At 40.1% G+C, this 23,018-nt stretch overlaps 2 protein-coding genes across 12 annotated transcripts in view; one reads left to right on the forward strand and one right to left on the reverse strand.

Annotated features, from left to right (window-relative positions):
• Positions 1–1,717, forward strand: part of CIBAR1 (CBY1 interacting BAR domain containing 1) — a 28,627-nt gene extending 26,910 nt beyond the window's left edge. For all 7 annotated transcript variants that reach the window (XR_009214738.1, XR_009214739.1, XM_058443660.1 and 4 more), the window contains one exon: positions 1,433–1,717. Coding sequence is in view for 2 of the 7 variants with exons in the window: in XM_058443661.1 (XP_058299644.1) it covers positions 1,433–1,522 (90 nt within the window). In the remaining 5 variants the exon portion in view is untranslated. The remainder of the gene's footprint in view (positions 1–1,432) is intronic.
• On the reverse strand, positions 1,378–14,247 carry RBM12B (RNA binding motif protein 12B). Of its 5 annotated transcripts, none has more exons than XM_032760037.2 (4): positions 14,118–14,247; positions 13,866–13,933; positions 10,550–10,598; positions 1,378–9,682 (listed from the first exon to the last, which is right to left on the reverse strand). In XM_032760037.2, the coding sequence occupies exon 4, from the start codon at positions 9,652–9,654 to the stop codon at positions 6,649–6,651; it is 3,006 nt and encodes a 1,001-aa protein (XP_032615928.1). In that variant the 5' UTR covers positions 9,655–9,682; positions 10,550–10,598; positions 13,866–13,933; positions 14,118–14,247; the 3' UTR covers positions 1,378–6,648. The 5 variants fall into 5 exon arrangements, with proteins under 5 accessions (XP_032615928.1, XP_032615929.1, XP_032615930.1 ...); XM_058443659.1 differs by having other exon boundaries at positions 1,805–4,787; positions 6,891–9,682; positions 13,866–14,219; XM_032760038.2 differs by lacking the exon at positions 13,866–13,933.
• Between the last annotated feature and the right edge of the window lie 8,771 nt (positions 14,248–23,018).

Consider the following 23,018-nt stretch of genomic DNA (forward strand, 5'->3'; position numbering starts at 1 on the left):
AGCAGAAGTGGAAAAGACGAAAGAATGCTAATGCAGATGTGTTATCTGCTATAATATGAAGAGCACAGATTCTGAAGTCCAACTTAGTATCAAAACTTAGTGGATCTCATTAAATTATAAAGTTAAATACCAAATTATACCAAAAAAGGGCTTTTACTGAACACAGAAATCATTTCATTTTTTTCTATATACAGAAAGCCTGAGTTTCCCAGTATCTAGAGCAGGGGCTGACAAACTTTTTCTGTAAGATGTGGAGACTAAAGTTCTTAGGCTTTGTGGGCCATATGGTTTCTACCCCAACAACTATAAATAACAACTATGAGTAAGACATAAAGCAGTATGACTGTGTTCTAATAAAATTCTATTTACAAAAGCAGGAGGCTGACTGGGCCACAACTTGCCAAACCCTGATCTAGAGAGCTATGCCTTTTTCATATCTAGCCTTCAGAATATAAAATTCAACAAACTATTTTCAAGATACAACTTTTAGGTAAATTTGATACCATACCTTCTATTTTCATTTGATTCTCCTGTAAGCATTTATTTTGTTTTATATGTATGTATCTGTCCCCCAACCCAATTATATTTTTATTATTCCGGCATTAAGTGCCTTGAACATAAATTCCATAAATTTATTTTTACAGTCCATATAAAGTTTTGACAACTAATAATGTTACCTTAGCTGACACTTGTATAGCACTTCAGAATGCATTATCCCAGGGTTTCTCAACCTCAGCACTGCTGACTTTGGGACAAATAATTGGGCCCACCAGGGAGGAAAAAGGGGACGGAATACTGTCCTGTATATTGTGACGATATTAAGCAGATATTAGCATCCCCCGCCTCTACCCACAACATGCCAGTAGCACACATAAACAGCCCCAGTAGTGACAAACAACAGTGTCTCTAGACAGTCCCAAATGTCCCCTGGGTTAATCATCCTCAGAGAAGTTTTAAGCAATATGTCCCACGTGGCAGCAGTCAGGCAACTTAAAACTGGTGAATTCAGATTCTCAACTCATTCCATTTAAATCACACTACTTTTACATCAGTATTTCTGTCCCACTGCCTAGCTGAAATATCCTTCTATTTTTGCCATCCATTTTATGATTCTCAAATGCTGTTTTTGTGACCCAAAATTTATTTTTAACTCATAATATAGTCTATACTTTTAATGTTTTTGAAGTATTGATGGCTATCCAACTAAAATCAAATGGCTACACATTTTTATTCAAAAAAAAATGATGAATGAAAAACCTGGCTTCTGAGCTTAAAATTCATAGGGAATTTTCACTACTAAAAGTTATGACATGGACTTTTTTTGAAATATTTGTTGTGTGCCCTTTTCTTTAACAGCATAAAAAGATACCAAGCATGTAAAATTTTTTTAAGTTAGTATTTTTATTTTAAAAAGTGTGTTAACTTTTAACAGGTATCCACTTGTCGACTAAGAAAGGATCAACAAGCAGAAGATGATGAGGATGAAGAGTTAGATGTTACAGAAGAAGAAAATTTTAAGTAAACTACACATTCCCATTTTCATCATAAGTGACATGAAATCCACAATGACTAAATTGTAGAACTTTATACTCACTTTGCTATGTTAAGCCTCAAAGTGAAGTCCAACTGGAAACAGAAAAATAATTAAAGGAAACTTACTTATGCTGACCAAAAATGAAGGCTTTAAAAAATATTGCATACCAGTCATTTCAACATCCTACCTAGTGTTACATGATTTTTGTGTAAGTGCCTTTTTTTTTAAAGATGGTGTATTTCACAGTATTTCATATTAAGGTACTATATCTACTTGAAGTTCCAATAGTACATTATGACAGAAACCAAAAAATCTAACAATTCTGCTTAGCTTTTTGGTTAAGACTCCATGCTTTCATTACCAGAAAAGGGTCTTATGTAGTCATTCTGATTACATGTAATTCTATTCCATGAAGCCTTAAGAAAAAATATTTTTAACTTTCCCTAAAACTTTATCATTTGATAAGTAAATTTACTTTTCAAGAAGAGTATAATCAAAGAGTAAAGATAATGTGACACTAAGATATCAATGTTTTATGAATACACATAAGGCATAAATTTCAGCTGTGAAAAAGCCACATTCAATCTGACTCTGGTTTTCAAACAAAACTGCTGTCATAATTATACATGATACTGCAACTTTTGGAAGGCTAATTTGGTGGAATGTTGCCTCATCATAGAACACCATAGATCATTAAAAATTCCATAAAAATTTTACCAAGCTACCATATAGTTTTTAATAAAAGGGTATACAGTCACTTTTATTTCTGAAAATATAAAACATGGAGCCGAATTTCAGTGTATCTGATGCTTCTCTTTTGGTAAGGAATTATACTTTTATTTCATGGATCCCAGGCAGGCATATAAAAGTTACGGAATTTATAAAATCATTTGGGATAATTAGAAAGTGCAATTATTCATAACAGAAAAATAAAGACTTTCTAGAAAGCTTTTGACTTTGTCATTCGTGGCTCTGTTCTTAACAAAGCACTCCTTCCTGAGAATAGTCCTAAGTGACAAAGTTATTTCAGTACGTTTTTGTAAAATATTTAAAACATTTTAAAACCCTAAATTGATATTCTTAAGAAACTCAAGATATCACTGGATATTTACTGCTTCCTCACTCCGTATTTAAATTTGATTGTAGTTCGGAGGAAAACAACCAACAGTTATTATTTTGCTGCTTACTAAATAGCAACTTCTCTTGAGCATTATTTGCCTTATTTGTAAAGTTAAAACTGCATAAAACAATAATTCTGGAATAATACATTCTGCCTACCTCAAAGAAAAATTCTAAGAACAAAAGGAATACTATCCATGAAAATACTTTCATTAATGTAAAATTTTCATTATTTAGACCAGTCCTAGGTTGGCAAACTTCTTAAAGGGCCAGATAGCAAATATTTTTATTCTTCGTGGGTTGAAGCAAATTCAAGACTATTATACGAGTACCTATGTAACCATTTAAGACTTAAGTACACTTAAAAATGTAAAAAACCATTCCTAGCTTCCCACTACAACAACAACAAAAAAATGGGCAACCAATCCAACCAACCCAGCCTGTAAGTCTCCATCTCTTAGCTCCAAAATAGGAATACAAATTGAGTATCCTTCATCTGAAGTGCTTGGGACCAGAAGTATTTAAGACTTTGGATTTCTTCAGATTTTGGAGTATTTGCATTATACCAGTTCAACATTCCTAACCCAAAAATCTGAAATCTTAAATGCTTCAATGAGCATTTTCTTTGAGCATCGTGTTGGCACTCAAAAAGTTTGTGATTTTCGGAGCATCTGAAATTTCAGATTACCAGATTAGGAATACTCGACCTGTAGTACATTTACTAGGATTATCAGAATTAAATGATAGTTAATTCATACATAATTATACATCATATAGTATCTAATACAGCTCAATAAACAACAGCTAATATTTACTGCAAAAACAGAGGCAGTAAGGTCACTACTTAACAGGTGATATATGGATCAAGAATCACTACTGTTAACAGTGATCTCAGTCAATTAATAGAAATGCACTCCTAACATGATGTTTACCTATCTCTTGGTTGTGGGATTAACTTTCTAGACATGATCTACATTTTTTTAGATAATTTCTAGACAAAAATGTTTCGCTTTAAGACAAATGCCACTGGATATCAGGCTAGAGAATACACCTCCAGTGTACCTGGTATACCTTGAGGAAAGGAGAGGAAAAACTGGCTATGAGATGACAATTACTGAAGCTGAGTGATGTGTACATGAAAATTTACTATTCTTTTTTTATATTTGAAATTGATGAGGTGCTGGGAAGCTGGCTGTCTGAGGGGACAACGGGAGGGGAATTCCTTGATTTGCTGCATTTATCAATTTCCATGGTGTAAAATACTCCTGCCATGGCCAATTTGTTATTGACATATCACTAAAGGCAGAGTTGGAGAGAGATGTGCGAAGATGGCTCCCAACTAGAAGATACCACTTTCTGTAATCAACTTTTTATAATGAAGTTTAAAAATACTAAGCCCTGATATAGAGTAAAAGCAAATATTCACATAAATTAATTTAAAAATCAAAATACAAGGCTGGGCACAGTGGCTTACACTTGTAATGCCAACACATTCTGGGAGACCAAGGAGGGTGGATTGCTTGAGGCCAGAAATTTGAGAAACAGCCTGGGCAACACAGTGAGACCCTGTCTCTACAAATAATTAAAAAATTAGCCAGACAAGGTGCACGCACCTGTAGTCCCAGCTCTCAGGAGGCTGAGGCAGGAAGACAGCTTGAGCCCAGAAGTTAGAAGCAGCAGTGAACCATTATCAGACCACTGCACTCCAGCCTGGCCAGCAGAACAAGACTCTGACTCTTAAAATAATAAAACTACAAAGCTTATGTTTACTCTAGCTGGCCTCTTATCTACCACCACCATCCCACCTCAGCCCAGTTTGAAATGCAGTTCCACAGTAAGTAATCCCTCATGTTAAACTTCATCTTAGCTTTATTCCTTTGTATTTGAGAAGTATTTTTTAACTTGCCATATATTATTCAAGATGGGTGATCAAATGAACCATCTATACAATCTTTGCTCAATTAAAAATATCATTTCTTTCTACTTTCTTCATTGTGCTTGGTTTGGATAGTCCAAACAATCAATTTAACATTATCCTAGCTACTTACAAGCTTATACTTTAAAGAATCATACTGAGGTGCTTGTTCATATCAAATTTACCTGTTTATTCATTCCATAGTGAGCAGGATATTCACTATTTAAAACAAATTTAAGCAGATTTCTGTTAGATTTCTTTAAATCACTGAAAAGTAACACAAAAATACATACAGGTAGTAACTAAGTACTAACAAAGTATTCTGCCTATGCAATATCCTATTAAATGTCTAAATTACCATATGTAAATTTAATTGTATTATTTACTCAATGGGGAAAATCTGGATTACAGAACGGAGTAAAATTATGTTTTATGTAAATTATAAAAGGCCAACCAAAGTCAATCATGTTGAATAAAATGAACAATTTTGAAATATAAGCCAGTAATACACATGTGAGTATCCCAAGAGAAACCCTGGATAGAGAGAAACTTTTAAAGTCACTCGGTTTTTTTTTTTTTTTTTATTAATAATGTTTGAGCATGTTTGAGCTCAGTGTTTGAGCATGCTGGTTTTACCTATTTATGCTAATTTTAAACCAACAATTGAAGTGAGAAAATAATCACTTATCCTTGAAAGTATCTTTAGCATGGTCCTCCTAATTAAAAATACCATTTAAAAAAGGCAGCAAAAGCATGAACTGGAGTCAGTGGTCTGTCTGGGTTAAAATTGGCCCCATGATTTACTACCTATGACTTCAAGCAAGTTGCTTAACCTCCCACTTCATCCCACTTCATTATCTCATTTGTGAAATAGAGGTAAATAATTAACCCTGTACTCATAGGGAATACCGAGATTATGCATGTAAAGTGCTTACAGTGCCTAGCACATAGTAAGTGCCTAATAAATGTTAGCCATAAATATTATTATGGGTATAGAAAATCAAATTCCCTAGTTGCAAAATGTATGCACTAAATGCTGAATATCAAAGAAGTCAAAATTCAACCACACAAGTCTTAACAGTTATAGAGTCTTTGCATGGACACAAAGTTTTGAAGCTAAAAAATGAGAACCTAATATTACATGCAAGTTATGTGACTCATCAGTAAATTCTTCCTAGAAAAACAAACTATACCATTTGTCAGATTCTTCCCAGCATAAGCCTGAGTCCCCTTGCACCTATAATTAGATTCTTATTTTGCTGTCTTTTGCGTATGTTGTATTAATTTTACTTGGTTGATAAGATGTTGAAGAAACCATGGAATTATACACAGCACTATACATTATTACTATAGAATGTCTGGTCCCTCCCATCATAAATATGGTTTAATGAAGTTATTGAAAAACTTCACAATATCAAGCTGCAATTCTTTTTTCTTTTTATACAGATACAAGTTAATTAGTTCTATTAAGCTGCAATTTTATTTTTATAAAACTTTGTAAAGTTATGAACATGGAAACCCTAAGAATCACCTAAGGTTTTTACATAAGTAAATTTCAAGTTGACAGTCTGTCCATTTTGAACTATTTATAATTAACAGGACACTTAACACAGTAATATCTCAGACAAGGAAGAGGTCATTAATTCTGCCGGCAGGTAGCAATGAAAATGCCAAACCTGAACAATCGGTCACTATTTCCTTATACAGTTTGAGTAAAAGATGTAGACTACAGAATGAAAAAAAAAGTGAATATAAAATGTATCTTCCCCAAATACAACTCTACTTCAATAAGTCTTGAAGCTTACCCATGACATCAACAAAAATGAATGAACTCAGGGAATTAGTTCTTTCTCCCCATCAAAGAGAAAAACAGCATGTGTAATTTTAAATTAGAAAAAAAAATGAATGGCAATTTGCAAGCAAAAGAAAACCAGATTCACATTCTACTATTTACATTTGTTCTATTCACAGGTCAAAATATTTCATTAGATAATTAAAAGAAAAAAAAAACTTTTTTAAAACAAATGTATTTTACTCTAATACTGCAAGGAAGATAACTGAATTTAGAAATGCTCTCTCTCTACAGCAAAGTTAACTTAACTTTTCGGGGCCCAACTGGCCTATCATTTAGATCTTTAATAGCAGCCATAGCTTCATTATAGTTTATCACAGCAACAATGGCTTCCCCTGTAGGTAAGCCTTGCTCATTATACTGTATTGAAACTGAATCAGGTATGATTCTGTAACCATGGAAAAAGTCTAAAATTTCATTAACATTAGCTTTAAATGGAAGATTCATTATCTTAATAGGAGTTACTCTACCTGAACCACAATTTATCTTTGGATCAGGCATAAATCTCCCCTCAGGAAAACTTCCCATGTTATGCTTTCCAAAATCAAACTTGCCACCTTCTGGACGACCAAAATTCACAAAAGGGCGGTGACTTCTAAAATCATCAGGCGGGCTCCTAAAATCCTCACCAGGAGGTCTAAAATTGTCAGGAAGTCTAGGGTCCTCCTCTGGAGCTTCCCTAAGGTCTTCCTCTGGGAGCTGCCTGAAGTCCTCATCAGAAGGGCATCTAAAATCTTCCTCCTGGGGGCTCCTGAAGTCCTCATCAGGAGGGTGCCTAAAGTCTTCATCGGGAGGGCCCCTGAAGTCTTCATCTGGTGGGTGCCTGAAATCTTCCTCTCGGGAGCGCCTGAAATGCTCCTGAGGCGGCCGCCTGAAATGCTCCTGGGGCGGTCTCCGGAAGTGCTCCGGGGGCGGGCGCCTGAAATGCTCCGGGGGTGGCCGCCTGAAATGCTCTGGGGGTGGCCGCCGGAAGTGCTCTGGGGGAGGCCGCCTAAAATGCTCTGGAGGTGGTCTCCGGAAATGCTCTGGGGGTGGCCGACGGAAATGCTCCTGAGGTGGCCTCCGGAAATGCTCCTGGGGTGACTGCCTGAAGTCCTCCTCAGGGGAATGCCTGAAATCCTCCTCTGGGGGCCGCCTGAAGTCATCCTCAGGTGGTCGCCTCCATTCTCCCTGAAGAGGCCGCCTAAAGTCCTCCTCTGGGGGACGTCTCCAGTCCTCCTCAGGTGGCCGCCTGAAATCTTCCTCTGGGAGCCACCTGAAGTCCTCCTCAGGGGGTTGCCTGAAGTCCTCCTCAGGGAGCTGCCTGAAGTCCTCCGTGGGAGACCGCCTGAAATCCTCCTCCAGTGGCCGCCTCCAATCCTCCTCAAGGGGCCTCCTCCAGTCCTCCTCCCTAGGGTGCCTGAAGTCATCCTCCGGAGGGTGCCTGAAATCTTCCTCCCAAGGACGCCTGAAGTCCTCCTCAGAAGGCTGCCTGAAGTCTTCCTCCCTAGGTCGCCTGAAGTCCTCTGGGGAGTGCCTGAAGTCCTCCGGGGGGAACCTTAAGTCCTCTGAGCAGTGCCGGAAGTCTTCTGGAGGGTGCCTGTCAGGCTGCCGGAAATCCCTCTGGGGATGCTTGAAGTTATCCAGTTGCCTCAAGTCCTCTAGCTGATGTCTAAAGTTTTCAAAAGCACCAACTGAGTATATTGGTGGGTCTTTTGAGTCAAATAAATGGGAATGGTCACCTCGCTCACGTGACTGTGAGCGAGCTTGCATTTTTTCACTGGACATCAAGGAAAAATTTACACCAAACTCCTGCATTTGTGCCTCAGATATAAGTCTTAATAATACCTCTGTCCCTAAGAATCTTCGTCGGTTTAAACGTTCAGCTTTCATGGCCTGTTCTTCTGATTTAAATTTCACTAATGCTTCTCCCAGACCAACACCTTTGTCATCATAAAGCAAGTAAATGTCATCCTCAGCAAGGAGAAAGTCTGCAAAGAACTTCTGCACTTCAACTTTTGTAACATCAAATGGAAAATTTCTTATATAGATGCACAGCTTCTGGCCAGAGTTACCTTCTTGAGAGTATTTTTGTGAAACATGTCCAGGCCTCTCTCTCTCTGGTGACCCTGATCTCTTCTTTTCATAACGTGCAATGAACTTCAGCATTTGTTTTCTAGAAATTGGATCAATATGAACTGGACGATACTGTAAAACAGTCTTATGTAAACTCAGAGCAGTATTATAGTCTTTCAGAGTCTTGAACATCACAAAGGCGTATCTTGTTCTATTTTCATCTTTATATAAAAACCTAATCTGTTCATCAGTCAGATCAGTACCTCTAAAGAAATTTCTTAAATCTCTTTCGTCAATACTGAGGGACAGATTTTTTAAGTGAACATAAAATCCAAGAGGGGAACGAGAACGTGTTCTTCTGGGAGATTTTGAATGAGACCGTTTTCGAAAATGTCTATCATTAATTCCTCTTGGTGGAGAATGTTCTTCAGATCTCCTAAGAACGTCACCCTCCTTAACTGCATTACCACCAAACTCAATCCACTGTTGTTCTGATCCTTGCATTACTTCTATAAATCTTGAACCCATAAAACTTCTATGACATTTAAGACCTCCTGAAGCATCAACACATGAAGCAAATTTTACTATGGCATCACCATTATTTCGGCCATCGTGATGTTTTAAGAAAATTACTCCATCCACGCACAAACCAGAGAAAAAGACACGTACATCATCTTCATTTACTAGGTAAGGCAAACCTCGTAGAAACAAGTAAGGATTCTCGGCCTTCAATGGCCTTGTCTTTCTTGGCCTTAAATTACCATGTCCTGTACCATTAGTATGAAACCCAGCATCTTGATTAATTGAAGAGCCATATCCAGAATTACTTGCTTCTTCCTTAACAGACTCAATAAAATTAGACAGGCTGCCAACCCCTGATGTCCCAGATCCTGGACGCCCTCTTCCTACACGATCAGTTCTTTTCATTTCTATAGTCTTCTGCATTTCTGCCTTGCTACTAAGAAAGAGCTCTACAGATGAATCCTTGATAAACCCTCCTGAACGACTTATGGCACGTCTTGCATCTTCATCTGTTGCAAAAATAATAAAAGCCTCCCCAATTTCCCCTCCAATTATATGCACTCCTCCATCAGGAATAGTCAATCCCGTGAAGAAGTGACGAATATCCACAGGCCCCGCAATAAAAGGAAGCCCCAGTAAACGGATGACTACAGCCATGCTGAGCTCAAACCACAGCAATAATGACCTGCAGACAAAAAGGTACAAATAGCAAGTCTTATTTTTGAAGTACCTTAGCCCAAACTAAGCTTAATAATTACCTGGTTCCTGCTTCCTTCAACATTTATAAATGAAAACAAGATACAAGTTCACAAAAATACTGATCATATCTACTTATTAAAGAAAACAAGGGATAAACTTTCTCCCATCTAAAAATACAAATCAACTACCTTGAAGAAACATTTCGTATCACCTATTCTATACAATAGGAACATCAAAAATATCAAATCTTCCTTTGTAAGTCTGCCAAATGCTGCTTCACAAGAAGACCAAACTACTTTCAGACTCATTTAGAATCTTATCTTCTACTGAAACATGAGAGCTTTGTAGATTACTTTATCAACTGCAATGAATTTTACATATTTAGAAAAGTCATCTATGGTTAGTATATAATTTCTGCTCATGATAATAAATTGCCTACCACTGGCCAGACACAGAGAACAAAAGCCAGGGCCAGCATGATGGCTCATGCCTGTAATTCCAGGCTTTGGAAGGCCAAGGCAAGAGGATCGCTTGAGGCCAGGAGTTCAAGACCAGCCTTGGCAACAGAGCGAGAGCCCGTCTCTAAAAAGAAAAAATTAGCCGGATATGGTGGCATGCACCTGTAGTCCCAGCTACTCAGGAGGCTGAGGCAGGAAGACTGCCTGAGCCCAATTTGAAATTTTCAGGATACAGTAGGCTGCAACTGTGCCATTCCACTCCAGCCTAGAGGACAGTGAGGCCCTGTCTTTAAAAAAAAAAAAGAACAGAAGCCATGGATACCTAGATTTACTATTCTACTTCACATGTTTTTTGTCAAGCCTCTGTAAAAAGCCTTAAACTCTGGATATCTTACCTTTTTTAAAATTTCTTGGAGACCTGTTAATTCTGTAAAAGCAACTTAACTGTGGAAAGAAAATGAAATATAATTAATCCTTGAACCCTGTAATTTATCTTAAACAACGCCAGATTAGGATATCCATTTCAGAATTACCTATCAAAAGTGAAGCAGAATAAGGAACCACAATTACGGGTGTTACAAAATGGTCTTTTGTTCCAAGGGGAAATTAATCATCCTTCTGCAAAAAGGAGATACAATATCCAAATAGACATAGAAAAATTATTTAAAAATTTGAAACTTGCCGAAAATTGAACAACTGCTCCTTGATTGGAAGTAGCATGAAGGAAGGAGTGACGGAAACGTTACATATTTTGAGTGCAGTAGTAGCTACATGGGTGTATAAATTTATCAAGGTTTACTGAATTCTGTCCTTAGGGTCTATACATTTTGCTGTACACAAGTTTTACATCTACTTCAAAAAACTGTTCTACAAGTTAAATCTCAATACCCAAAGTTCAAAAAAAAGACCTTCAATCATTTTGCCACATGAAAATCCAAAAATCTAGTACATATTTATATCCAACTCTTGTGCTGTTCTCCTCCCTTTCAAAACATAAGACCAAATCAAATTAAGGCAATCATTCAAAATTACACAATAATGAATAAAACAGCAAAGCCTGAAATTCAAAAATCAATTTTTAAAACAATAAATCCAAACCTATGGGCTACTGTTTGGATACAATTTAAAGGTCATAAACAGCTCATATGTCCAAGCACAGAACCAAATTTCATGAAGCCAGTATAATTAAGACAAATACTACAATATCCCTAAAGTTAAAAATCTCAATACCACTCCTTCTATTGCAAAAATAGTAACTGTTAAAATTCATCTCTAGCCGAACAGAAAATGCTATTTATCTTATTAATGGCAATAGCAGATTTCCATTTCAAACAACTATTCTGCACTCTACTAAGGAAACCCAAATGATGATGTAGAAAAGTAAAATTAAAAATTAACTTGGAATACTGGGATTATCCATTTACTGAAAAATCTCAATGTATTTTTTTTAAAGAAGTTTGTGTTTAATACTTTCAGGGATACCCAAACTATTTCATGAAGACTTGCCAAATAAATAATTATAATTTACACTCACTTTTTTTGGTGGGGGAGACAGGGTCTCTCTCGCTGTGCTACCCAGGCTGGAGTGCACTGGTGCAATCTTGGCTCACTACAGCCTCGAATTACCCAGGCTCAGGAAATCCTCCCACCTCAGCCTCCCAAGTAGCTGGGACTATAGGTGTGCACCACCACACCCGGCTTATTTTTGTATTTTTTGTAGAGCCAGGGTTTCACCATGTTACCCAGGCTGGTAGGGAACTCGTGGGCTCAAGCAATCAGCTCGCCTCAGCCTCCCACAGTGCTAGGATTTACAGATATGAACCACTGCACCTGGAGTAATTTACACGTTTCTAATGTACAAATAAACGTTGCGTTAATCCAGAATCCAGTACTTACACTTAAGTACCACTGTTCCCCAAAGTGGGGGTCTGAAGATAGATTCACTGAGGTCTGTTTTCCTTTAAAAAGTGTACGTAGATTAACTAGAAGCTAAACTAGCAAAGACATCAAATCACTTCACACATTCTACATCTGAAAAATATTAATCAGGTTTGCTATTAAAGTATTTGCACAGTAACAAAAAAAGAAAAAAAGCCTATTTTCTTCAACAAACCAATATCCATACTAACACTTCAACAAAAACTACAAATGGCTTCTGGAATACTTATCCATATTAAAGTCCCAAGACTCCCTCCTATGCAAATTGGCTTAGCTACTCTTTTACTTTTAAGATATTTTAGAAAGCACCATAAGCTATACATATTCTTGTCTCTCCTAAGCTTTTTTAAAAATTTTAAAGGAATTTACCCTGGGAACATAAATTCATCTACAAGAGAAATTAGAGACGTTTCAAGGAATAATTATATCTCAAATTCAAAAAAACTCTAGTAATTTATCCTACCTCACTTAAAAATTATCTTTTAACTAAGTAGTTTCATGAGCACAAATCTCATGAATTCCAATTCAAGCAGACTATTTAAAAAGTTTATTCTCATTTGCCACAGTTAAACAAAACTAATGCTTAAACTTCTCTGCCCTTGAGACAGTAGGGTAATGTACCATTTATGCCTCTACAATAACACACCTTGGAGACCAACTGTAAGAGACCAGTTCTCAAAATGGGCACTTCTGTGGTTCCAACATGCTGTACTTCCTTAAGCAAATTCTCCAGAAATTCAACTCTTAACACACTAAATTACACAAAAGCAAAACACGAAAATTACCCTCAAGTAGTCTGCAATTAAAATTTTGCATTTTTCTAGTTATGAATGCAAAAAGTATTTTTGTGCCTTTGTGTTCATTTGAAGACAATAATCTGTTAACATTTCTATGAAAAGAAGAGTGGGTCCCTAAAAGGTCACTTAAGAGTAAGTCAGTGAAATTAAAAGCGCATTTTAAATAACTGCTATTTTTATCCAACGATTCATCCCACTTAATCACCATTATAACTAAACAATATGTAATGTGCATCTTCTAATCAAGATTTAAGGTGATACGGAGAGGTAAACAGGGGAGGGAGGCAGAATTTGAATAAGTAATATCTCATCAGATCCACTTGATTTTTAACTAGCGAAGAAAAAGTCATTTTCCAGATATGGTGAGGGAGAGAATTTTTTTAACTCTGCGACTACTTCGTAAAGCCCAAAGTCATGATGTAGCATATTCACACCCTAAACGTGAGTTTCCCCTGCAGAAAATAATCTACACCAACCCATAATTATTCTTTACGATGATCCACCTTTTATAATGTAGATGTTTAAAATAAAAACCAAAGGAATGACCAATGAGAGCCACAGTCCCTGAGAAGAACTGTAAATGAAGACGAATCCACATGGCACAGGATTTCTCCCAACATCCTCAAACGGGAATCATCCGAAGGCATCGATTCTACAGCCCAAAGCCTTTGTCCACAACTCCCAGGGGTCAGAGCTTCCTTCTTTCGCGCCAGGCCAAAGTTGCTACGTAGGATCCGATGTTGTCGCCAGACTTTCAGCCAAAATCAGCCTTCAAATTAACCTGGACCGCCCAACCTCTGTGCCTTTCCGTTATTCCGTCTCAAGGGCAAACATTCCACCCTAACTCGCCAGAGGGTGAACTGCCCCCAAATCTAACTGAAAACACTTGCCCTTCTCAAGCCTAACGAGCCGGGCCTAGCAATGCTCATCTGCCACCACTGACTACGATGACATATAGCAAAGAAAAAAAAAATACCTATTAAATCCTTCGAGATCTTCACTCTCAAGATCCCTGGGAAGCGCAAATACACCACCACACGGAAGCTGACGGGAAAGGGAGAGTTGGTGTTTTAGCAAGAAAAGAGAGTGCCCTAATGGCAGGAGCTACGCTAGATACTGGAGCGGCCGCCGGTCCCGCCTTTCCCCGTTCTTCCGGCTTGGTCGCCCGGCCCTCCCCACCCCCGGCGCCCCGAGGGGAACTGCTTCGCACTTGGCAATAAACACACACCACTGCTGCCGAGTCGGACACACAAAGCCGGAGGCCGAGGGAACTCCTCGTCGCAGCAGCCTCCCCAAAACAGGTGGAACCCTCAGTGAGCCTAGAAGAAGATGGCGCCCACTGCCCCTCCGGTCCGGACAAACGGACGTACGGTTTGTCTGCCCATGCGCTCTCCAGGCGCAACCCACCACCACGCTTGCGCACGCGCGCTGCCGCTCACCCGTTTCCCCTTCCTAGAGGAGGGGAGACGGGGCCCCGGGTTGGCTGAGCTTCTGCGCATGCCCAAGGACCTGGACTTTCAACGGGAGAAATTCGGAGACACATTCAGGGCTCAGCCGGTAGATGTGCTGAGAATCTTCGGTAGACAACTGTCGAAGTACGGCGGACAAATTTTCAAGATTTCCAGAAGTTAAGGAAAGAGATGCAAAAGCAGAGAAAAGGCGACTTGTCTTTTCAGTGTTGCATTGCTGTGTGGCGTAAAGCATCTTCTAAAAATCTCCTGTGGCCGGGCGCGGTGGCTCACGTCTGTAATCCCAGCACTTTGGGAGGCCGAAGCGGGCGGATCACTTGAGGTCAGTAGTTCGAGACCAGCCCACCCAAAGGGCGAAACCCCCGTCTCTACTAAAAATACAAAAAAAATTAGCCTGGCATGGTGGCGGGCGCCTGTAATCCCAGCTACTCGGGAGGCTGAGGCAGGAGAATCGCTTGAACCCGAGAGATGGAGGCTGTAGTGAGCCGAGATCGCACCGCTGCACTCCAACCTGGTCAAAAGAGTGAAACTCCATCTCAAAACATAAAAATAAAAAAGCTCCTGTAGACCCTAGAATACCACAGAAAAGGTAATTTTACTGCCTTAGATCTTCGCCAAGTACAATCCCAACACCTGGGGGCTTAATAAATGCATGCTTAGTCGGTTTTATAGATATTAATAACCTTGTGAAGTGTCTTTATAAATTTGTTCCCATCTTCTGGATTTTTAAAACAAGAGAACAGATGAGCCAGTACTGAAATTTCAGTAATGAAAAAGCACTGTTACAGATATACTCTGTGATGCCTGCTACATAATAGCTGGTGAACAACCTTGTGTTTGGTTTTATCATTCGCAAATAACGAAGCTTCCCACCATGTTGTATAGCTACTTGATACATTTGTGGATGGATTCAAAGCTCATTAAGCAGAAAGTACATTTTAAAAACATTGTTACAGATGACAGAAAAAGTGAGTTGTGGATCCCTTTCTCACTGCAAAATACCCATTCTTAAATGATATGATTATAAGAAAGAAGAGGTAGTTTAATAAGTAAATAAAAAGATAGTTAACACAAATGAGAGCCATCTTTTACTCACTGGACAAATTATTTAGCTTCTCTGTGCCTCAGTTTCCTCATCTGTAAAATGGGGATACTACTAGTACCTACCTCTTAGGGTTGTGGGAAACATTCAGTAAATATGTATGTCTCAGATATATGTAAATAAGTGAGACTATTATAAGTATTTGTGACTTGTTTGAAATGTCAAGGTGATCTATACAGAAGCAGAGGATGTCACTCCGAGGAGGTAGGCTCATTGACTAGATATCATTTACTGTGATAATCCATAGTTTGGTCCTGGCCTTGCAGTCTCAGGAACAGTACCTTAAAAGTTAACATTTATTGGCCAGGCATGGTGACTTACGCCTGTAATCCTAGCATTTTGGGAGGCCGAGGTGATCGAATCACCTGAGTTCAGGAGTTCGAGACCAGCCTGGCCAACATGGTGAAACCCTGTCTCTACTAAAATTATAAAAATTAGCTGGGTGTGGTGGCGGGCACCTATAATCCCAGCTACTCAGGAGGCTGAGGCAGAGGAATCACTTGAACCTGGGAGGAGGAGGTTGCAGTGAGCCGAGACTGTGCCACTGCACGCCAGCCTGGGCGACAAGAGCAAAGCTCTATCTCAAAAAAAAAAAAAAAAAAGTTAACATTTATTGAGAGTTTATTATGTGCCAGGACGTATGCATTGTCTCAATTTATTCTTACAACTACTTTTGGAGGTAGGTACTATTATTATTCCTATTTTATAGATAAGGGAAACTGAGGCATAAAGGATTACATAGCTTGCACAAAAAAGCCAGGCAAAATTGAACCCTGCTTGTTTGCCTGCAGAAGCCATTACTCTGTGTTGCACAGAAAGAGGACTCTGTCCTCAGAAGCAGACTCCTTTAAACAAGAATACAGAAGCATTACTCTAAGAAATAGAACATGATTTACCTAGTCTCAAAAGGTGATTCTCAGTTAAGGCTCCCTGGAGACATCCTCACTCATCTTAACAAAAATAACAGTCATCATTTAATGACCACTTACTGTAGGACTCACCTGGCCAAGTGTGCTCAGGTCAGACTCTGTCCCCTGAGCAAGCTCTGACAGGCGTTTCCAGCCTCCCATGGCCTCATTCATTGTTCTGGGCTGACCATCCTCCTTCTATTCACACAGACTTTCTCCAGCAAGGACACTATATTGAATGTCTCTCCATTTTGGGTTTTTTTGAGACAGAGTCTCACTCTGTTACCCGGGCTGGAGTACAATGGTACAATCCTGGCTCGCTGCAACCTCTGCCTCCTGGGTTCAAAGGATTCTCATGCCTCAGCCTCCTGAGTAGCTGGGATTACAGGCATATGCCACCATGCCTGGCTAATTTTTTCTGTATTTTCAGTATAGATGAGGTTTCGCCATGTTGCCCAGGCTGGTCTTGAACTTCTGGCCTCAAGTGATCCACCCGCCTCTGTCTCCCAAAATGCTGGGATTATAGGCATGAGCCACCGCACCCGGCCTGAATGTCTTTTCTAGTCTGCCCGTTGCCTTTCTTAGATGATCATACCATTATAATCAGAACAAGAAAATTCTGATCAAGGTAATTTGAGCATAATCACATGATATTCTGGTTATTGAACAGTTTCTTGTGCCTTTGGTGTGTCAGCATGAAAACCTAATCATTTTGGGGAATCGAGAGAAAATGAATTTTCTCGAATGGAAAAACAGAAGACTAGCCCCTAAACATGGTGGCCACACTGAGCTGTGGCCATTCTGTGACTCTGCTTGGATAATTAGCCTTCTGGGTGTTTTGCCACACTGCACCACCACCCACCCTTCTTGGACAATTTTGGTGTCAGAGAGTTTTCAGTTGCCCTTCCTAGGTCTTCAGCATCCACACGAAGAGCCTTTTATCACTTGGTCCAGAGTTCCTTAATCTTCTCAACTCCTGGGACCTTTATCTTCTCAACTCATGCCTTGATTTCTACTCTGAGAGCCTCCATACCTTGACTTCCAGTCAATTTGTAACCCAAGGTACTGGGTTTTGGTTATGCACGGTGAAAAAGTACCCACTTGTAACTGTTGCACCTTGCATTCTTGTTGTTTCAGAAAAGTTCTAGGAAGAATCCCAGCTCCAGAAAAAAACCAAAACGCTTGGATCCAGAAATGCCTGAGTGAAGATGAACTTTGGTGAACTCCCCTGCAATCCTGCTAAAATCCCCGCCCAGGGAAGAGCTTATTCACCATTTTCTATACATGCAACGTATGTAGAAGCATGATTGGCAATTGTGTCTTTGCTGCCTTACTCCACCTGTACGTACAATGACTGAGCTAACCAGCCCAATAAAAGCACTGTTTTCACTGTTGCTCGGAGAAGCACTGCTTTAGGAACTATCCCCAGTGTCCTCCTTACTTGTTGCAAGTAATGAAATCCCCTTGTTAAATCCTCTTTGGTTGTGATCATTGGACTGTCACCTTCCAAGCTAACAAATCCACCTGTTGTGTAGGTAACAAATCTAGCATTTATTAAGCATCATTGACTATGAGTCAAGAACTTTGCTAAGTCCTCTGTATCACAGTTCCATTAAAAAAAAAAAAAGAAGAAGAAGAAGAACCTTGCTAAGACTCCTGAAAGACAAAGATAAAAAAGGTATTGTCCTCTTTCCTCAGAAAGCTTACATTCTAGCAGAGGAGAAAGCACACACAATCCACTGGTCATTACACACAGGAAGATGTGTGTATAATGAGATTAAGAGAGTGGGCTCTCAGGGCAGGCAGACCCAAGTGTGAATACAGCTCTGCCACTTCATGACTGTGAACAAATTCCTTATATTTCTTCATTGAAAAAGATAAGGCCGGGCACAGTGGTTCATGCCTGTAATCCCAGCACTTTGGGAGGCCAAGGTGGGCGGATCACCAGGTCAGGAGATGAAGACCATCCTGGCTAATATGGTGAAACCCAGTCTCTACTAAAAATACAAAAAATTAGCCAGGCGTGGTGGCACGTGCCTATAGTCCCAGCTACTCAGGAGGCTGAGACAGGAGAATCACTTGAACCCAGGAAGCGGAGGTTGCAGTGAGCCGAGATCGCGCCACTGCACTCCAGCCTGGGCGACAGAGCGAGACTCTGTCTCAAAAATAAAAAATAATAAAAACAAAAAAGCAAAAGAGTAAAGATAATAGTACCTGCTGTACAGGGCAGTCATGAAAAATGAATGAAATCATTAACACTCAGCACAATCCCCAGCACATAGTGAACTCCAGTATAACTTAGAAATCAAGAAAGTTGGCTCAGAAATCAGAATATCATAATTCCAAGCCTAACTCTGCTACTTGCCAGCTATATCACTTTAGTTGCTGAATCTCTCTGTGCCTCAATTTCATCATGTATCAAATGAAGATGACAATAGTAGAGTTGTTGTGTAGAAACAATTAGCACACATATACATATACATATAAACATTAAGCAAGACATGTAGTAAAACACCAAGAAAGCCAGATAGCATGTTTCTCTGATGTCCCTCTGCTCTTTACCAACTTGTCCCCTGCAGTGGTCTTCAGAGATGCAACTACAAAACTCCTAGGGATTACTGGAGCACAGGTTGGACACTGCTGATCAAATAAAGGAGCTTGGTCTGGTCAGTTGTGTGTGACAGAAGCTAGGTTCAAGAGACTCAACAGAGTTAAATGATTTATGGTAAATAGAACTGAACAGGACCTCCACATTCCAACTTGGATAATTTTTTGCCTGAGTTAAATGGGAGTCTTGTCTCTGGGGTCTTGACTGACAATCTATCAATGTTATAGGTTCAGAAAGGAGGTATGTAGGAAGGATACTGGATAAAATCTCTTGGTTTACTGCTGGAGCTTTAGATCACAAATCTCAGGAGAATCCATTTAGTGAATGGGGCAAGACCCCATGTAAAACAGGATGTCCTTCTGCTTAGCGTTCCTTTCTCCCTGGGTACCATCCAATCCCAGGTATATAAAACAAAAGGAAGCAGCAAGAGGAAGACCTAAGGATCTAAAGACAAACTCTAAAGAGAGAGAATTTAAGGAGAAAACCAAAAAGTGCAAACTCAAATGTTAACAGCAATAGGTTCTTGGACTCCCAATGCAATGTAATAGAAATTGACATGAGGCCAAAAAAGTTTTCCCAGGCAAGGCTTCATTGGAGCTTACACCAAGGCATAAGAGAGAGAGAATTCCCTGACTGACTCTCCAAAGAAAAGAATCAGTTGGGCTTTTTTATTAGGCGAAGCGTGGGAATTGTCATCAGGGATAGGGTATGCAGGTCAGCATTATTGGTTGCAATGCTTATCTTCAGTAATGGGCCACCTGGTGGATTGGCCTGAGGCAACAAGGCTATAAATAATTTTGTTTAGTATTCATTCCCAAGGTAGGGCACTCCACAACCTTGCTTATCTCCTAAGGCCGATTCCTGGAATTCTTTAAGTAAAAGGACTATTAGCATTGTGATAGTGGTATGGATTTTGTGATCAGTGGGAATGCATGAAAGAATACTCTAAGTGAGGGTGAGCTGAAACCGTGTCCTGTTCCTACTCTGTCTCACAAAGACCATGTCATATGGTCAAAAAAAACTTCTGTCCTTTAGGACAGTGGCCAGAGATGTGGTCGCCTGAGAAGTTTCTACTGCCCACTGCACTGACAAAACCAATTCACTGAGCCCATGGTATTGCAGTAAAGAAAGAGTTTATTATGCAAGACTGGCCATATGGGAGATGGAGTTATTATTCAAATAGTCACCCCAAAGGCTTGGAGGTTAGAGTTTTTCAAGGATAGTTTGGTGGACAGGTGATTAGGGAATGGGTGCAGCTGAATGGTTGGGGATGAAATCATAGAGGTATGGAAAACAGTCCTCTTGCACTGAGTCCACCTCTAGGTGGGGGAGGGGTTGGGGGTGGGCATAGGGCCAATTGAGTCATGAGTCATGAATCCAGATGGAGTCAGTGAAAAATATCTTGAAAGACCAATCTTAGGTTTTACAATAGTGATGTTTTCTACGGGAGCAATTGAGGAAGTCACAAATCTTATGACCTCTGGCCACATGACTCCTGGGCAATAAGGGATTGTAGAAACTACATTTACAGTTTAGCAAAATTCAGGCCCCTCTCATAATCTTAATCTTGTGGCCTTTCATTAGTTTCACAAGGGCAATTTTTGGGCCCTGAGCAAGGGGGGTTAGTTTTAGGAAAGGGCTATTATCATCCTTGCTTTGAAGTTAAACTAGAAACTAAATTCCTCCCATAGTTAGCTTGGCCTTCACCCAGGAATGAGCACCGCCAGCCTGTGAGGCTAGAAGCAAAATGGGGTGAAGCCATGTTAGATTTCTCTCACTGTCATAATCTTTGCAAAGGCAGTTTCAGAGGCTCTGTTGTCCTGGACCCAAACCCACATTGGCCCTCTATCCTCTTCCTTGTGATGAAATGAGAGGAGAAGACATCAAGTTCCCCTCAGGGTTTGGAAGTCAACAATAAACTAAAGAAGGAAAGGAATAAGACACGTTTTATTTTCCACTGCAACAAATGTCTATTAAATGCTTACAATGTAAAACAGTTGTGATGGTGCGCACCAATAATCGCAACTACTTAGAAGGCTAAGGCAGGAGGTTTGTTTGAGTCCAAGAGTTTGAGGTGAGCCCTGGGCAACATAGTGAGACACCCCCAACCCTGCTTCTCAAAAAATTTAAAAAATAAAACAGCCAGGTGTGGTGATGCACACCTGTAGTCTTGGCTACTTAGGAGGCTGGGGCAGGAAGATTGCTTGAGCCCAGATGTTCAAGGCTTCAGTAAGCTATGAAGGCACCACTGTACTCCATCCAGGGTGATAGGCTGAGACCCAATCTCTAAGAAAAAATAAGAAAACAAAATAAAATTGGCCAGGGGTGGTGGCTCACATTTGTAATACCAGCACTTTGGGAGCCTGAGGCAGGAGGATCACTTGAGCCCAGGAATTTGAGACCAGCCTGGGGAATGTGCCAAAACCTCATCTCTACAAACAATACAAAAATTAGGTGGGCATGCTAGTGCCTGTCTGTGGTCCCAGCTACCTAGGAGACTGAGGTGGGAGGATTGCTTGAGCCCAGGGGACCGAGGCAGCAGTGAACTGTGTCCGTGCCACTGCCCTCCAGCCTGGGTGACAGAGTGAGACCCTTTCTCAAAGTAAATACAAAAATAAATAAAAATAAAATAATGATAGAAATAAAAGCTTACAATGTGCCAAGCACAGTGCTATACTGAGGAGGCAGTGACCAAAACACATACACACACACACACACACACACACACACACACACACACACACACAGAGTCCTTGCTTTCACAAAGCCTGCAGTTCAGAAAAGTAAAACCAATGAAAGAATTACCCAACTAAATGTGAATTTACTACGGGGGTAAGTGCTATGGACAAGAAGTCCATGGTACTGTGAAAGTATTTCCCAGGAGACCCTGGCCTGGTCAGGAAGGGTGGGAGATATTCCCTGAAGAAGTAATGAATGAGCTGCTTGGAAAGGAGGAGTTAAAAAGATAAAAGGAAATTGCTGGGAAGGGGAGGGAGTGGTCCAGGCAGAGAAATGAAAAGGCTTGGCAGCATCCAGGGAAGGAAAAGAAGGCCAGTGCAGGTACAGAGCACAGGAGCACACAGGACAATGCAGGGCTGCAGGAAGAAGTCAGACCATGCTGTGGGTTAGGGTTCATGTTAAGGACTTTGATCTTTCCATCGGAAAACCAGCAGGCAGATGACATATTAGGACTTGCATTTCAAAAGAGTACTCCAGCCGGGCGCGGTGGCTCAGGCTTGTAATCCCAGCACTTTGGGAGGCCGAGGCGGGCGGATCACGAGGTCAGGAGATCCAGACCACGGTGAAACCCCGTCTCTACTAAAAATACAAAAAAATTAGCCGGGCGTGGTGGCGGGCGCCTGTAGTCCCAGCTACTCGGAGAGGCTGAGGCAGGAGAATGGCGCGAACCCGGGAGGCTGGAGAATGGATTAGAGAGTGGTAAGAGTATGTTCATGAAGACAGGTTAACAGGTTATTTTGGCTTCTAGTTTAATGTGACAGTTTAAACACAGGTATTGATCTCCACTTCTTCCAGAAATTCTAATAAAATAACAGAGAAGAAACTTTTAAAAAGACAAAAACTAACAAGAATAAAGAGAATAGGGTAAGAGGAACAGCAATAAAACTTTGCAAGCAGGAAGCAAGTGGATAGGTGATCATTTCTTCTATGGATGCAAGAGAGCTGAATCCTACATTAACAGTGGGAAGAGCTAAGAAGCAAGCAATCTTATATGCACCAAAGAAGTCCTCAGAGGCTTAGGAGACATTAGTATCTTGTTTGTGGAGAGGAGTGAAAACAGGAGAAGTGGTTGAACATCAATTTTCAAAGCACTTTCCTTCCAATACCTGGAAACCTGTCTCTCCCCAACTCCAACAGAAGATTGAAGGTTTATTCTCAGTGCATTTGCAAACAAGGATTCTATTTAATATATGTAAAAGAAGGGCATTATGTGAACGATGAAACTCACACCCTCTAAATATTACACCCAGGCTGAAAATCTCCAAGGAGAAGAATCTTTCTGAGAAATTTGATTAGCACAGTA

This window comes from Hylobates moloch, unplaced genomic scaffold (genome assembly GCF_009828535.3).
Source record: "Hylobates moloch isolate HMO894 unplaced genomic scaffold, HMol_V3 SCAFFOLD_9, whole genome shotgun sequence".
In the NCBI taxonomy this organism is placed as follows: Eukaryota; Metazoa; Chordata; class Mammalia; order Primates; family Hylobatidae; genus Hylobates; species Hylobates moloch.